At 36.6% G+C, this 18,039-nt stretch overlaps 2 protein-coding genes across 8 annotated transcripts in view; one reads left to right on the forward strand and one right to left on the reverse strand.

Moving 5' to 3' along the window:
- Positions 1-14,348, forward strand: part of LOC134533896 (origin recognition complex subunit 5) — a 28,378-nt gene extending 14,030 nt beyond the window's left edge. For all 6 annotated transcript variants that reach the window (XM_063371674.1, XM_063371675.1, XM_063371676.1 and 3 more), the window contains exons 8-10: positions 3,599-3,878; positions 13,206-13,312; positions 14,180-14,348. In XM_063371674.1, coding sequence (XP_063227744.1) covers positions 3,599-3,878; positions 13,206-13,312; positions 14,180-14,225 — 433 coding nt within the window. In that variant the 3' untranslated portion in view covers positions 14,226-14,348. The remainder of the gene's footprint in view (positions 1-3,598; positions 3,879-13,205; positions 13,313-14,179) is intronic.
- LOC134533894 (uncharacterized) lies at positions 6,307-17,759 on the reverse strand. 2 transcript variants are annotated; one of them, XM_063371670.1, is made up of 3 exons: positions 17,641-17,759; positions 8,805-16,554; positions 6,307-8,388 (listed from the first exon to the last, which is right to left on the reverse strand). In XM_063371670.1, the coding sequence occupies exons 2-3, from the start codon at positions 9,169-9,171 to the stop codon at positions 6,986-6,988; spliced, it is 1,770 nt and encodes a 589-aa protein (XP_063227740.1). In that variant the 5' UTR covers positions 9,172-16,554; positions 17,641-17,759; the 3' UTR covers positions 6,307-6,985. The 2 variants fall into 2 exon arrangements, with proteins under 2 accessions (XP_063227740.1, XP_063227741.1); XM_063371671.1 differs by having other exon boundaries at positions 17,632-17,759.
- Between the last annotated feature and the right edge of the window lie 280 nt (positions 17,760-18,039).

Below are 18,039 nucleotides of genomic sequence, written 5' to 3' on the forward strand. Positions count from 1 at the left end.
ACTTTGGTTTTCCAGGTTTCTTAAATTCACGCCAGAAAAATGTTGAATTGCTTCCCCCAACATACCTGATAATTTATTTTTCTGTGTGTTAATGTCGCCAATGAACTAGTTGTTGACGTGACCTGAAGCTCAACGCAAAATAAAATCCTTGGGCCCTTGCATTATGCTGCCACTCTCGAGGAGCAAAAAATGGAAGCAGCTGTCTGTGGCTGCAACGAATGAATTGACTGGTGAATAAAATTATATCCCACTAAAGAAAAAAATGATACTCATTTAAACTGATTTACAAATTATACATCAGAGGTTTGGAACAAAGGCTACATTTATTTCCATGAAACATTATTATTTCATTTGTATGTTACTGACTTAACAATCAGTTTACTTAACAATTTGTTTTACGTATAAAAAAAATTGCAGTGCCATGTATTTTAAATAAAAGAAAAATATCCTAGACATATTTTTTTACTTTGGCAATAAGTGAATATACAAATATATTACTGCATTAAAAATAAGTTGACAAATTTGCATAATTAGGTGTTATGAATTTGTGTTATAAAAAAAACTTGGTGCATTTTAAATACCTTTGAGCTAACATAATAAAAAAAAACTTTCTTTTAAATTGATGGCCTCCTTTAGAAAATTATTAAAATTAGAATTAATACCAGGATCATTAATTTCAAATTGTCCTTTAAAGATGAAGTTATAATATCTTTATGTTGACGTTACAAAATAATAATACAAAAAACATTCTTACCTGGGTCTTCTTGCATACAGCACGCCAGCTATCACCACTCACCACCTCCGGCTAGCTAAAATTAGGTGATGAGTGGAACATACAGGTTGCAGGTCATGAAGAAAGAAGATATTGATACACAATGTTTGATGTATTACCTGGTTTTAATTATTCATTTAAAAATCACAAAATATTTAGCACAGCAGAACAAATAAAAATTAAATGTACATAAAAAAAAAATAAAACCCGGAGCCATCGCCCGGCCACGTCCTGCTCGGCCCGCCGCCCGAACAACGACCGCTCGGCCCGGTGCTCGGACAATGACTGACTTTACAGCCTTCCTTCCCTTTGTGCGGGCAGTGTCCTGGGCTCGCTAACGTAATTTTCAGCCAATCACGGCACATGGCAACAGAGACTTTCACGAAATGCTTACTTCTGTTCCCACAACACAGCGATTTTGTCTCTTTCTCACACTCCCGTGACCGTGACTCACATGCCTAGCGTGTGAAATAAAGCCTCAGTCGTGGAAAAAACAAAGGATAATCACGTCAGCACGCCTTCCCACACAAAGAAGCCAACAAAAAAAAATACTTGAAATATAAATTTATGAATTTTGAAAATAAAAACAATAAACCCGAAGAATTTTGTTCACAATAACGTCTAAAGGAAAAATTTTTACATCTAAACTGAAATATGACAAAAAAATTTATAACACAAGATTATTACTGTATTGCATGAGGAAGGCTGTAATCTGGGTTGTTACACAGCCATCCAAAACACTGGTCGCGAAGTGAAAAACATTGAGGGCCGCTTCCATTCTCAAAGCTTTGCATGGGAGCTGCAAATTGGAAGAGTGGAATCCAAAAAAGGCAGCAGTGCTAAGAACTTTGCAGCCTGCAGTATTTGTGGGGCAGGTACCGTCAGTAGCGGTGCGGTTTGACCCGCAAATAATGTTGGTTGTATGACGTTAGTTCATAGCAAATGTGAAGATAAACTGAAGTATTAAAAAATCCAGGTAATTAAAGTATACTATTCACTACATATTAGATCTGCTGGCGAAAATGGGTGTACTTTTCCCTTTATACGTGCGACTGCATGCTGAATGTAAGTTTGTTTCACACAATTTTATTTTACATAATTGGTGTACTGACAACGTGAAGAGGTGGCCGGACAGAGGACAATTGCCTGCCCCAAGCAGGAACTACGTGCAGTAACTTGCCTGGAATGGCACAAGCTTGTGGGGAGGGGGGTAGGATACTGACCAGCGAAGGATACAATTGGGCCCCAGGAGAGGACTACTTTCGCAATGCAAGACAGGACGTGCGAGATGGCATTGCGAGGCACTCAGGGTGATAAAGATGAGCAGACGCATGGGCTGGCACAGCACAACACACAAGGCTCGCTGGTGTGGGTTCACCATGCGTGTGACAGCAGTTGCACGAGCTAAAGCCCGCGGTGGCTGAGGGAGAGAGATTAAAAAATACTGAGGTCTGTGAAAATACAAATTGAAGAATCTTAAAGTATTGACGTTTGATCAACAAATAAAAATAAATTAAATTGGCCACAAGTGATATTATTTTCAGAGTTCTGGCCTTTTGTGGTTGATTTTATATGGTTATCTGTGTGTTTCGGTGTCATTCACTGTTCGCAGTAAACAGTTTTTTGCACACTTGGACCAAAATCCAGGGGGTGCAAAACATTTTTTGACTGGTATATGTTGGCGTGCTTTCATGTATTTTTAATATTGTTTATTATATTTATTTTATTTTCTAATGCATGCTTACAGGAATTGTTCTAGAAGTTTCTAGAACATTTGGGCTGATGCAATTGTTTTATCAGTAGTATAAGTGTTAGATACAGATGCACTTGAGCATAAGAAAAAGGACTAGTGAGTTTTTTTAAAAAAAAGGTTGAAAACACAAGAATGTATTTATCTCTAGGGCTGAGCATGTTTCAGGTTTTGTAGTGATATGTATTGCCATATGCCAGGATTGGCTGATATTTTTTTATACATTTTTGTGATCAGTTAGTGGTTACGTCGCATGGGCACCCTTGTCTTTATCAAAGGAGAAGGGTGGCCATGTTAGCGTCTGGCCAAGGTACTGAGAGGTTACATGTCGATCCCAGGTTCAAAAATAACTATATGAAGTAGAGGCAGAAAATTTAACGTCTGTGGTCTGGGCTACACAGAGCATAATAAATCTTTTTTCTTATTTTTTGGAACTTTTAACTAGAAATTTTGGCCACAGTCATTGGTAGGAGTCCACAATGATGATCGAGTAATGTTGTAATCATTCAGAGGACGGAGTCCTTTGGTGCTTTCCTTGAGTTGCGAATAACCGCTAGATATCTTTACGAACAGCTTGTAATTTTTTCAAATTTCGATAACAACGAACAGTAGATTTGTGTATTGAGCCAGTGAAGTTGTTTTGTGCGATGAATTTTGTATTTTCAACATGTACATGTTTTTCGTGGTCTTAAGATGGCTGCCATTGTGAATTGTTGATTTTTGTGAAGGAGAAATAAAAAGCGGTCAAAGATCAATATGTTTTCCGAGAGAATTGATTTTAATCATAAAACATGTAGCGTAAAATTTTTACGAAATTGGAACAGTGTTTTCAAACCTATAAAATTCTTCAAGTGTTCTTACGTATGTGCAATTTGAACCTTAGCTAGCCGGTTAGGTCGGGATTGTTAAAAGTTGATGGTGATTCATGATTGTATTTTTACTGTTTACACTGTTCATGTTTTGTGCTCAATAAGCGAGTGACTTATTACCGTGGTATTGTATTTTTACTGTTTACACTGTTCATGTTTTGTGCTCAATAAGCGAGTGACTTATTACCGTGGTTTGCCGCACCACAGTGACCAGAACCAGCTGGCGGTCAGCCTGAACCTGCCGTACTTCACCAAATACATGTTGATAGCAGCGTACTTGGCGTCGTACAACCCTGCCGCGTCCGACAAGAGGATGTTTGTGAAGCACCACGGCAAGGAGCGCAAGAGGCTGCAGAGGCCGAGGAAGGGCTCGGCCATCGGCAGGAACCTCCGGCAGCCGGACTCTTTCACGTCGGACCGGCTGCTCGCCATCTACTACTCCATAGTCGAGGACAAGGTGGGGCTGTCGACAGCTCTCCTGGCCCAGGTAACACCCTCGGCCCTGAGCTGGGTAGCGGCAACCATGTTCCTCCCTGAAAAGGTCACAAATTTAAAATAAGTTTATGAGTCACTTAAAAAAATAGGGATGGGCCAATCAAATATTATCAAATTTTTAGTTTTCAAAAGATTGTATATTCAAGTAAGTAGTTTCTAAGAAAAATATTGGAGGTTACAGACCTGCCAACCCTCCCGCTTTAGGCGGGAGACTCCCGATTTTGTACCCTTTCTCCCGCCCTCCCGATTTTTCATTCAAATCTCCCGTTTTTTGGTTCTGTTTCTCTTGAAGTTTTTAATGCAATAAATTTATAGAATTAAAATATTTGTACCATTATTCCGTATAATCGTATAGTAACTACGGTTTGTACCATAACGTGTAGTTATTTTAATAACCTAAATGCCCACAATTGTCGGCTAAAATGCTTGGTTAAGCGTACTTTTAAGAAAGAAACGTAGTTATTTACGATAATTATGGGAGCTGTATTGGTACACGTTCGCCATTGGTGTTTATTAGCCAACCACAAAAAGGTTTCGTTTGTTTTCCAAGATGGCGTGTTTTGTCAACATTGTAAACTGTATTTTTGGTGGTGTTGGCTTGAAATAAAGACGGAGTGGATTAATAATGAGTTTATGATACCACTGTTTACATTCGTGCCCAAATTCGCTTCGGTTTGTCAGCCGGCTATGTGTGAATTGTTTGTTCGTCCCCGAACAAATTCGCCTTTGTTCGCGTCTGTGCTCACAGACGAAGTGTAGAGGTAGCATTGTCTTCGAATTTATTCAACGGTGTATTCATCAAAATATTATTTTGTGGAAGCAGTTGCGTGATGAGTATTTTATATGCGTTGTTTAGTTGTAGGCCTACTCCGGAATAGGGATTTAATAGAAATGGCGCTAAGTAAGCCTACAGTGAAGTATCTTGCTGTGTACAAGAAGACATTTAGTGACGAATTTCCGTGTATTTTGCAATCGAGGAAAAGAAAACATGCTGCATTTTGTTCTTTGTGTCGTTGTGATTTTTCCGTTTCGCATGCCGGAAAGGGCGACATTGTGAAGCATATAAATACGAAGAAACATGCCGTCAATGCTATGGCATCAAACCAGAAATTAGACGTTTTTCGTGACAAGTCGGAAAGAAGATAGTGTGACAAAAGCAGTGTGTTTGTTAACGTATTTTATTTTAGAACACAATTTTTATATTGCTTGTGCTAATCATGCTGGTTTACTCTTAAAAACTATTTTCAAAATTTACAAAATAAACAAAAATTTTCACGCCACCCCCACCCCCCCCCCCCCCTCCCCCTCCAATTTCACTAAAAAAACCTCCCGCTTTTTGACTGGCCAAAGTTGGCAGGTATGAGGTTATATAGGTACAGTAGAGTCTCGCTAATCCGGACCCCGCTAGTCCGGACATCCCGGTTAATCAGGACGGATCCAAAAAAATAAATGATTAAGAAGAATGTTGTGACAAAGGAAAATAAGAAAATACATTTCTAAGAGAGTCCTCTTGCCCTCAGTTGCCGGGAGTCTTATCGCTAGTTTTCCGCTCGTCGTCTGTTTTCCAAGAAGTGACTCACTCTATACCTGCGAGTTGTTCTGTTTTGTTCCCTGCAGTCGATGGTTACTCGTGCTGGTGATAGGTGCTCGTGACAGTTATTTTTATTCAGTGCGAGTGTTGTATTGTGTGCACTTATTAAGAGCAACGTAATGTCTACTAAAGGTAAGAAAGTGACTGTAACAATGGAGCAAAAACACCAAGCCTTATTTCATATTGATGCGGGTGAATCATTAACTAGAATCGCGCAAGATTTAGGAGTGGGAAAACAAGCTGTTTCTGATTGGGGAAAAAATCGGAAATAAATGGAAGACTTTTGTGACAAATTGGTGAGTAAGGACAGTCTGGTTAATTAAAGCACGTTGAAAAAAAAGAAACTTTAGACGAGGCTTTGTACATTTGATTTTGCCAACAACGTGAACAAGGTGTTCTGCTGTCAGGCGTAACATTACAAGCGTTCGTGCTCAAACTCAACAAAAAATTAAAAGGTGACCCTGTTTTTACTGCCAGTGTGTGAAGGTTATCCCGTTGGAAAGATCGACACGGTTTTTGTGAACTTAGTGTAAGTGGTGAAATTTTGTCAGGTGACAATAGTGCAAATGAAGACTAAAGTAAAATTTGAAAAGTTTGTTAAAGATGAAAACTTCGAGCCTTGCCAAGTCTTTCACGCTGACGAAACGGGATTATATTACAAAATACTTTTAAAAAAAAATTAGCATTAAAATTGGATTCTGTAGCCAAAGGTCATAAGTAGGGGCAATGAAAAATGGTAAATAAATTGTTTCAATTTCGGTGAATAAACCAGAGGATTTCGTTATAAAATTTCGGTATTATAAGATCATTTCGTTGAATAAAAACAATGTATTTAGAATCATTTTTATTCATTTCATAAGCGATGAGATTCAATTATAACAATTTTTTACACAAGACATTCATAATAATACACATTTAAGATTTATAATACAATTTATAAAGAATATAATGAATATAGTCTTCTAGTCCTATCTCTGCTTTGTGGTTTCCCACATACTGTTTCCTCAAATTTTGTACACAGTTTTAAGGCCATGTTGCCCATGTTGCAGTGTTTTTCAGCTTCTTTTGAAAAATTATAATAATTCCATTTGTATGGAAAAATCGAAACACAGTTTAAACAAAGATGTGTCTGTACACCTACCAAAAAATTGTTTCATATCATTTCAAACAATTTCTTAATATTTTTGACCAAATGTAATACAATTTTCAGTAGGCATAAAATAAGCCAAAGTCAATCTAAAAAATTGTGTTATAAAATTTGCAAAACTTGTAACCCAGGTTTGTGGCGTGCATAGTGTGACTGTGGATCCTCTTGATTTTTTTTGAAGCAATCTGCTACAATGTTTTTGAATAATTTGCAAAAGTACTTTTAGAGTAATAAACTAAGTAACTTAACATGGACTTCTTAATCTGTTTACATTGTTTCTGACAAGAATGAAATAGAGAACATGTGAAAATACTGAATTGTGGTAGTAACGCAAGTACACAAAAACTTAAAATCCTTGACTTCAATGGCTAGCTCCAAAACACATTCCCAACATAACTTCAATGTTATCAGCCCGCAAAGATGTTCGCTTGTCGGACATGATGTTGCTGTACATGGAAAAAGCCCTCTCACTGTCAACATTGGAAACAGGGATCCACAGGCACTTCACAGCATTGGTTGCATACTCTGGGAAATCTGATTTTAAAGACAGCAGGATGGTAAGAATATCGACGTTCTTAGAAATTGATTTTAAGACTGCCTGTTTAGTCTGAGTGTAGCCTTCTAGAACAAGTCGAAAAGGCACCTGGGATAGGAAAGGAACTTTTTCAACCTTGTTCTGCAACTCAACAGCGTCAACCTCTAGCCCCTTACAAGCAATTTCTCTGGGATCAAACAAAGCACCCATACACTCTACAAAATCCTTGGCAGGATCACTGGCAATCAACGATGATAGCTTCAATAGAGACTTTTGTCCTGTTGAAACAAGAGTAGCCCTAACAGCAGATTTCAAGCAAAGTTGTGAGTTCAGCATCTGTGTTGTTTCAGGATGAAAAGTATTATCACTGGCCAATTTGAAACTGGTTTTCAAATCATAAAGTTTTCCTAGCAACCTGTGAGCAAAAGGATATGACGAACCCTCTAAAATCTCAAGCAATTCTACAGTTGATTTACAGTGCTCAACTACAAATCTTGCTTCACATTGCAAAACAGCAACTTTGTCCATAGACATCTGCATGTAATATTCTGTTGAACTTCCACTAGTTTCTGCATCTTCTGTCTTGAAGTATTCTAAAAGATGGGGTAAGTATGTGTCAATGTACTCCACAGCACGGAACCACGAATTCCAGCGTGTTAAAACAGGAGATGGGAACAATTTGGGGTGAATGGACGATACCGTCAGAAACTGCAAATAGTGGTGTTTCCTTTTCCTTGAATTCAAGAAAAACATTTTGGTTTTCATTACACACTCATTCAGTTCGGAAAGCTGTGCCACCCAAATATTGCCAACCAGGCAGAGCTTGTGTGCCCAGCACTGAATATGTAGCAGTTTGTCACTTACCAAAACGCGCAAAAGGTCAGCACATTTTGTCATGTACTTCGCCGAGTCGCAAGTGAAAGAAATTACGTTATCATATTTTACATCAAATTTCACCAATATATCAACAATTGCTCGTGAGCATTCTGTCGAATTTGCATTCATCAAAACTTTCGTCCCAGCTACAAGCAATTTTTGTTCACTGCTTGCAGACATAATCTTAAATAGAACGACAAACACACACTGTCCTTTCTTGTTGGTTGTTTCGTCACACAATAAAACAATGTCTTGCCCTTTCACCAGTTCTTTTATTTTCTCCTCCTCTTCAACTTTTAAACTTTCAAGGTAAGTGCTTCGTAAGGTAGATGAATGTGGAAGGTCACCGGACCCTAAAAATAAAAAATATTTATTTTCTCAATTTGTATTGATTTCGCACATTCTGAACTAAACTTTTGAAAAATAATCCTGTTTCCATGTGTTTTGATACTAGCACTACATACTTCTCTTGTGAAATTTAAAGGCCCCGTATTTACCTTGCACATTAATAAATTATGGAAATACCAGAGATGAAATATAGAAAAAAGGTAAGTAGTTTTTATTATTAGCAAGTATGAAATAATGACCAGTTGGTGTTATTTTAAAGACTTAAGTGATTTGAGAATATTTTGCATGTGTCAGAATGATAACAAGTAGCAGTAAAGTTTAAATTACCTACAAATGGGTTGTTAGCAAACTCAAAAAAACTAAAAATGCAAAATACATGAAGTGTTTTATTATGGTAACGAGGCACTTCTACTTAACTTACCTGGAATGTATTCATTCATCCAAGATCGCAGTCCTGGATGGTCCAGTTTTTCAAGCAGGATGTTTGCTTGCACGAAAGCCCGCACTGTGTCTTTCGCCAATTTAGTTTTTTCGGCCTTGAGTTTTTTGTTCAAAGACACATTTTCAATAATTGTTATCTGTCTTTTCACTCCGTTGCCACCATTATCTTTGTTGACTTTGTGCGAAGACCTTTGTTTACAATGTTTTTCGCAGCTATCCTTCCTTTTCCAGTCAACTGTTACATTGCAGTACTTGCACATCATAACTTTTTTATGTTTGTCAAACACATAAAACCCTTCACTTTCATACTCCCGTGCCCTTTCAAATACACTTAAAACCTTTGGCATGTTTATGCACAATTTTTACTGACAACGAAGCGTTTTTTTGGGAGTTAAAGTCAAGATAATTTATGTTTAGGTTGTGTTACGTTATATTAGGTTATGTTACGATTTTTTTAATATTCTGCGGTAGCACAACAACCAGTTGGCAAACACGTCTAATTTTTTACATCCCGTGAACAGGGACAACAAAGCACAAAGGTAACAACTCGCGGGCTGTTCTGTTTGGTATACACGCCCGTAAAAAGTTCTGTTCCAACCAATACCATTCCTCCGTGATTTTTGTTATTCTTTTGTCTGGAAAGCTGTTCCCATTTGTGTACAGTCCGCTACGTCGAGTTTCGTATGATCGTATCGATGTACGGAAGTTATTTCGTGCATTGCTAATAATTTTAACGTATTTTCGAATTAAATTAGATAGGCATTTCGCAATTTCGTTACCAAGTAGCCAATTTCGCGCCTTGACGGTATATTTCGCGGTGGTAATAAGATTTCGCGAAAACGAAATGTGTATAGGTGTGCTGTGGATAGGTTAAGTTCACTTTTTGATACAGTACAGATAATTGAAAGGGGTTTTACAAAAATTTCGCGATTTCGCATTCACCATTTTTCACTGCCCCTAGTCATAAGGTAAAAATAGAAAGAGTAACTTTGCTTCCTTGTAGTAATGCTTCTGGCAACTTTAAATTTCCACTTTTGGTTATAGGCAAATCGGCTAAGACTAGGACCCTTAAAAATCCTAATAGAAATGCTCTTCCAGCCCAGTACACTTAGCAAAAATCGGCATGGATGGAGGGAAAAATTGTTAAAGCTTTGTTTTTTGAAACATTTATTCCTAAAACAATAAATGTGTGTTGTTAATTGATAATGCATCATGCTACCCGAGTGAAGAAGAATTGCGAGATGGTGAAACTTTTGTAAAATTTCTGCCACCAAACGTGACTTCTTTGATACAACATATGGATCAAGGTGAGATTGAAGCAATAAAATGGTGATATAGGAAAAATTTGATCATGTCTCTTTTAGAGCAACAATAAGCAGACCCATCAGCTAACTTAATGCATCATATTAAAAAAGTAACAATGAAAACTGTCATTTACTTGGCTGCGGAAGCTTGGGAAGAAATTAAGTCGTCAACTCTTCAAAAAAGCTGGAAAAATTTGTGGCCAAGCATTTCACAGGAAAAATATGGACAAGACGAAACTCAACCAACTTCAACTATCTTTGATTTTGTACATGTTTTTCAACAGTTGGAGGGTTGTGCCAACATAGAGGAGACTGACATATCAGAATGGATTAACAGTGACAGCGGTATTGGGCATCAAATCGTGAGGCATGCATTGCAAACATGGCAACTGAAATAGTTAGGAAGATGATGATGGAGGTACGGAGAAATCAGCTAGCCCAACTCATGACGAAGCGACTACAATGCTGGAGGGGTTGCTGAGTTACTTTGAGAAGCAAAGCGACACATCGTCTGCTGAGCTACTGACCTTGAGGTCCAGACAAGTCCGGATTAGCGAGACTCTACTGTAGTTCCAAAATTCAACACTGACAATTCTGAAGTTATACGAGTGCTGTTTTTTTTTTTCCGTCCTTCGATGGACTATAAAAAAAGACCAATATACATAAGATAATTATTTTATTACTAAAAGTTCAGCAGGGTCTTACTTATTTTTCTACATAACCAAAACGGTTGAGGCATTTGTCATATTGTAACACAAGCGTCTCGATACCTGCTTTGAAGAAGTTATCCGCCAGTGACCAGAGATGCAGGGCCTACGCCTAGACCTCTCTGTCCCTCATGATGCCATTGTAAGACTGATAAACTAATCGCGTAGCACACTGGCTCCCGAATTAAGACATGTCGCAAGAAATGTGAATAGTGCAGCACACTGCGCCTCATGATTAGAAAAATAAGTAAAACCCTGCTGAAATTTTCGTAATGTAAGTTTGTATTTTTTTATAGTGCAACAGAGGATTAAAAATACAGCACTCTTATTACTGTCCCCCAATATATTTTGTACTCCTAGAATAATGATGAGTCATTTTACCAATTACTGGGTGTCGTGAGCACTGGAAATGTCACGGTGATGACAGCTGTGACGTATCAATGGTTGCCAAGGGCAGGATTATTCCACGATGGTTGCCATTGCTTTCCGTAGGATGGAGGTGAAAGGGATATAGCAAACACCCAGTCCTGAATCCAGGGAGACAGTTTAGAAAATTCCTTCCCCGGCTGGGAATAGAACCTGGGTCGCTTGGCTCACCGGCCAGACACGCTAGCCTCTAGACCAAGCTGGCGGACACATTTAGTATGTATGAACTGATTCTGAAAACTTGATTTTTGAGACAAACATAAGCTGCTGAATGTTTTTAATACCACAGTTAATATCTTTTATTTCTTTTACCTCATTTTAATTTTGACCATTGTGACCTAGATCGTGATTAGAGAGAGGGGTGGATTCGAAGTACTCTTTGTGATTTGAATTTGTGATTTTGATTTGAGAAAATTGGGATTTGACTCATAACTACAAAAATGTTCATGTTTTCTATGTATTTTTGTTTTGTTCATGTGCTTGATTCAAACTTTTTGATCACTTCGAGATAAATGGTTTAAACAATACGTTTATTTTAATAAGCATTTCAATATAAGCCTAGAAATAAACTAATTATTTAGCCAAGAGAGCAATTTAGAATTAGTGACAGACTTTGTGATTACAAAAACTTGAAAATGGTCAAGAAAAATTCATGCAATTTTTTCAATTGAGACTCATTGAAGTTCGTCTTTCACAGATGTTCTCAACTCACTGTTCAAAAATGCTGACCAGCCAATAATTAAAAATTACTCATAATTTTCTGTCTCGAGTAAATATTAGATTGTATTTTTTCTGTTGGGTAAAATCCATTGCTCTGTGCATCTCTTATACATGCAGTAATGTAGTTTCCCACCTAAGGTAGGGTCTGCATGGATGAAATGGGTCTTACACTCACAGAAGCCAGTTACCCTGAGGGACAGACCTGTCATTTGGCCAACCCGAAGAATGAGTGATGTGAGATGAGATGATGTATAGAGCAATGATGGAATGAATTTGTTGGGGAAACGACAGTACCCCGAAAAAAACCAACAAACCGCAGCAACGTTTGTCATGTTTTCCATTTTTTGTGAAAAATCCAGTGTTCGTACCCTCCAGGATTCCAACCCGGGTCGTCTTTAACCCAGAAAAATGGTGTCAACAAACAACCTCTCATTGCAAAAATACAGTAATCTTTTTTTTATTATCGTTTCCAATGTTTTTTTTTGGGTGCTGAATCCGAAACTGGAGTTATCCAACAAAATTTCCTCATGAGTTTTGAGTTATTCACAAAAAACATCCATATTTTCACACTTTTTTTAGTCAACATGAGTCGTTCTTTGCTTAAATTGAAGTTGACTAGAGTTGCTACAACTTTACTTCTAACAATTTTCCTCGTAGGATCACTATGTTTCCTAATATTTGACTCTAAAATTTGACCCAAAACTTAAAATTACACTTTTTTTTTCTTCAAAAAAATTACCATTTTTAAGTGCTGTATCATGGGAACCATAACACGTACAGAGCCGCAGTTGAATTCATATTGTGTAAAATGTGGTATACTTAAAAAATGGTGTGAGTGCATTTTTTGCTACCATATATACAGTATAAATTATGAACAAAAAAACCAAAAAACGTGCGAAAATTTCACTGTGTTTTGCGAATATCTCAAAAGGCACCAGGAAATTTTGTTGGATAACTCCATATTCGGATTCAGCAGCCCAAGTAAAATAATAATGATGATAGTAATGATAATAAAACCGACTTCTGGATTTTTTGCAACGTAAAACTACGATTTGCATGTACATATTACTTGGCGAGAAACTAGTGTTCTAACCATTTCAACCCCGCACCTCCATAATAATGGCAGGGCAATTACATTTTTAGCTGTATGGTCAGTATAAAATGTGCATTCGTTTTCTCATTAGTTTCTACTTGTAAGGTAATATTTTTTCTTCCTTTTGTTAGATTTCAACTCTTGTAAAGCTGCGGTTGTTGATACAAGATAATGAAGATTGCTTAACCTCCACGTACAGATGTGCAGTAAGTCTGGATTTTATAACAGCTATAGGAAGGTAAGACGATGATAACAATTACATATATACTTTAAGTGATTCTATCCTTGCATTTATTACTTTTTTTTTCTGCAAATTACTTTATTTACTATAGAAGCTCATTATGAGCACAGTTGATGACAAAAATTAACAGTTACTGAATGTATGTGCTCTTATAAACTTCTATCTTTTATGAATCTGCGATTGCATTAGGATATTTTTTCATAGGGTGTTACATCGGATGATCATGCCCAGTAACATGAGGTGACAGGACTTCCAAGATTCTGGACTTTGAGTCACTGGGGTAACAACTCAGTGCACATAAATTTAAGTCATACCGGGTTTTTGGGATTGAGCCCAGAACCCTCCTCACATGATATGATTTGTTACACTCGCAATCGAGCTTTCACGTGGTGGCTCCCCCCTTCCCTTCTTTGTCATCTCCTCAGGTCCCTGTATCTATCTCCCCCAGCATTCCTATCCCAGCCCAATCCACTCCCTCCCTGTCCTCACAAGGAAAGTGTGCCTCGCCCTTTCAGTTCGCCTCCATTCCCTTTGGAGCTTCCACCCGTGATCTTGCCATCCTTTATACACACCTTTGTGCACCCTAGTTCCCAGCTATGCATATGCCCATAATGAGCATGGCACTTTAGTACATTACCAATCTCTCCCACCAAGCACCCTAACTGCCATATGAGTCAGCATTATTTGCTTTTGCTACCAGGAACAGACATCATAATGATGTTATATAAATGTTCCAAGAAAATATATAAATTAAAAGTGATAAAATTTTTTGTATTTTCTAGTTTACATTAAAATATTAAGAGCTTTGTTTTAATGTGTTCTGCTTGCCAAAGTATGTTTTTAATACTGGTTTTTTTTCCCCAGGAATGTTGACTTCAATGTCCTGAAATATTTATATAGCAAGGACTGAATTCTAATGGAAGTGAAATCAGAATTAAGAAGTACCTACATACCACAACATGAGATTTGGGACAAGTTTTCTGTATGGGAGTTGGATGGACGAGGAGTGAAAATATATTATTTTTAATTTCCCCGACTGGAGTTTTATTGCAGTACTGTGATTCCCGGCCACATGTTTTCAGAATATAGTAAAACAATGAGAATTAGAACTGGCTGGATTCTAATATCTGAACCTCCTCCCGTCAGCCTCCAGTGGAGGCGATCACAAGTTACACTGTCTCTATTTATCTGCAAAGAGAATTCAGCAGCCATCATTCTGCATAGACTTGATTTAGTAGTCTACATTTTTTTAATACGTGGTTGAAGCATGCAAGGCTGCATGATGACTGCAAGCTGTTGGCCCGTCCATATCTTCCCCCTCATTACCAGACGTAGGTACTGCAAACTGATAACGTACGTAATATCTGCTGGCATTGATGCAACGAGGCTGGCTACCACATTTATATGAGCAATTACAAACAACTGCATTGTAACAACCCAGGTTACTTCTGTGTTGTGTTTTCTCGTGTGTGTAAATCTATAGATGTATAAATGTATATAAATATGTATGTGTGTGTGTATATATATCTTGTTTTAATTAACACTTATTCTCATTAATAGTCTTATTATAAATATGGGTCTGATGTAACACATCCACGGAATTATTGAATATAAAAAAAAGTCAAATTATTCTTTTTTCAACTATTCTTCTATATTTTGATATGGATCATATGAATTTGTGAGTATCGGACATCATTTCACATCGCTAACATTTAAAGTTAAGGTACTTACATGAAACCATATCATTTAAAAGAAAATATCTGCTAGCTCTGAAAAATATTTATACCATATTCTTTAGTGTACGACGACCCATTGAAACTGATTGAAGATAATGTTATGTTTATTCTAGAGAAGATGATTCTACACACGATAATTAGATAAAATATACTCGACTAAGTTCAGGGGAGGGCAATTGGAAAACTCTGTTCTAGGACCTCTGGTCTTGTCCCCAGCCGGTTCAGGATAAACGCCAACTCTCGCTGTGAACAAAAGTCTAGAACTACGAGCCAGCAAAACTATTGATAACTGTAACTCAGCTTGGCTCAGCAGAAGATTGGTTGAAAATTCCTTAAAACGGGTGTGTTTCACCAGTGTAGACAGAAATGGTAGCTGTATAACTGACTGGAAGTCTCGCAGCACAATGACAACACCACTGTCGACTGATCCTTTTTTACCAATAGGAAGATGTGAAATCTGTATTTCTTCAGTTAAATAAGCTAGCCAGTGAATATCCATCAGTTTCAGAGGCATCAGTCCCCTCCAAACCTTTATTTTCGAAGGCAGGCAATACATTGTCAAAGACACGAAACAGACTTATCATTGAAACGTCTGGATAAATTAGATTATGAGTGACTGTACAGACAAAGAGTGAGAAATGTAAAAAAGGAATTAATAAAATGTGCAACGTAGATGTGAATTCAGTTTTAAATAATCATTTGATTGCAATGTCCTGCTCTCTAGACCCAAGATTCAAAAACATTGCCTTACACAAGATGTCAAAGTTTGTGCTAACTCAACATTTGTTGATAATTGTTTGACCCTAGAATCAAAAACATTAACTTTCAAGATGACCGAGCCTGTGATACGACAGATATGTAGATAATTGAAATAAAACTTTTCTTTGATCAATTTAATGTGTTTTAATTAATTTTTTTTAAATGATATAGACAATATTTGTAGATAATTGCTAGACCCTAGATTATAAAACCATTCACTTTAAAAATTACAGTATTAGCTAAGATTTATTTACAGATAGTTAAAATAAATATTTCATAAATCTAATGTTTATTTTAGTAATTTTTAAACAATGCTATAGAAAAGTATCGATATGTTTAGGTATCAATACTTTCAATATTTTTCATGATTACGATACTTTTATTCCGATACTACTCGTGAGTATAGTAACGATACTTATTCGATACTCTGGCCTGGTACCCGCAAAACGTGCCTTATGTAAAACAAATCACCCAAAACATGTTTCCAGCCTAGTCGCTTTAGTTCAGGCCGTAGCTATAAATTAAAATTACTTGAATGAACAGATTGTCAAGTAATTAACTACTTTAAACTGTAACAGTATTATTATGTAGAAAAACCCGTGAGCATAACTCAACTGATGCTCTGGTGACAAATCGATGTGCGGCAGCGGTTACTGTTCGGTACACTGCACTCACTCGCCCTAGACTTCTCTGGGGCGATTTCCGGTTGCACACGCCTGTGAGGCACCGAGATGGCATAACGTCCTGTGCAAGCAGAACCAGGTACGGGTGTCATCAGTATTTATCAAAAAATCTTTCAGCAACTATCTTTTATGTCATTATTATTTAATAATACTTGTATAGTTTTTTATGTATATTGTTTTCCGGGATATATTATTATACATTTGTCTACCTGCATGGCAAGAATGTTTGCTAGTTTTGCAAGATAGGAAGAGGTAAAAAAAATATATATATATATATACATAAAACCTTTATTTTTACAATCAATTGTAACTGTGCGAAATTCATATCTAACTGGACTCGTTTCGAATGTATTTTAATACTGGAATAATTATACTTTTTTTAAACAAAAACTTTAAATAGTCTATATAAACCTACCACTCTAGAGCTGATCAATTCAAAACAAGACAATGAAATAATTGGTGTTAAAAATCAATTAAGTTTAACAGAAATTGTGTGATGTTAATTATCACAAATCACATAAAATACATATCAAATTTCTCTATTTTTCCTTTACACTAGGTAAAATGTTATGTAAGGAATAAATTGTACAGTTAACTTTTGTTAATATTTAAGAAACTGACATTGTAAATCACAAAAACGAGTGTAATATTCTTAGACTTTTAATTCTAGTTTAATTCCAAGCTATTTCTCACGAACACACGGGTTTTAAAGGTTTGGATGGCATTATTGATGCAATTTTTTAATTTAGTAAATTGGAGATGCCTTCATGCCAAGTATGCTGATGAGGGGAAACAAAGTACACAAGTTACTAGAGTTTTCGTGATTGTGAGCACCCCCTAAGTCTGCAGAACACTGCAGGTCTAGCCTAACCGAGTACCAGAAATAAATCAATTAAAGGACAACTCTTCTTAAACCCATCACATATGATTTTACATAAATGATGTTTTTATATCATTTATGAATAAATTAAATTTATCTAAAATAACCTACGAGTCCATGATAGGGCTACCTACAGTATCACATCGCATATTTTTGTCTGAATACAGATTATATAATATTACAATGTCAATACGTTATTGTAGCTAACAAATATAATTAAACTTTTGCACTATTTTACAAAATTAAAATATAGCTAACCAAACTTACTAAACCATCCACACAATTTTAAAGTATTTCGTAATCTACAAAATTGCCTCCATTTTCTACAAATTGAAGTTCCGAAGAACAACAAACACTCAAATTTTTAGTGGAATCTAGAGCTGTAGCAAACCGTATGTATTCGTTACTGAGTAACGGGTGCGGCATCTAGTAACGAGTAACGAAACGTTACACACGAATGCATTTCGTTACTCGCATATTTCGTATGTTTCACGCATGCGCGCGCGTATTCGTTACAAAGAACGATGTTTGTTTATTAATAAAAGTATGATTTGGAAATTCGTCGTCCAAATTTTTTACTGTTTATTAAAGGTATTGTGTGTGTAGAAAAGTTTTAGATTCGAACAGAAACAACGTAAGAAAGTATTTTTTACAAATTATAAATAT

This window comes from Bacillus rossius, chromosome 7 (assembly GCF_032445375.1).
Source record: "Bacillus rossius redtenbacheri isolate Brsri chromosome 7, Brsri_v3, whole genome shotgun sequence".
In the NCBI taxonomy this organism is placed as follows: domain Eukaryota; kingdom Metazoa; phylum Arthropoda; class Insecta; order Phasmatodea; family Bacillidae; genus Bacillus; species Bacillus rossius.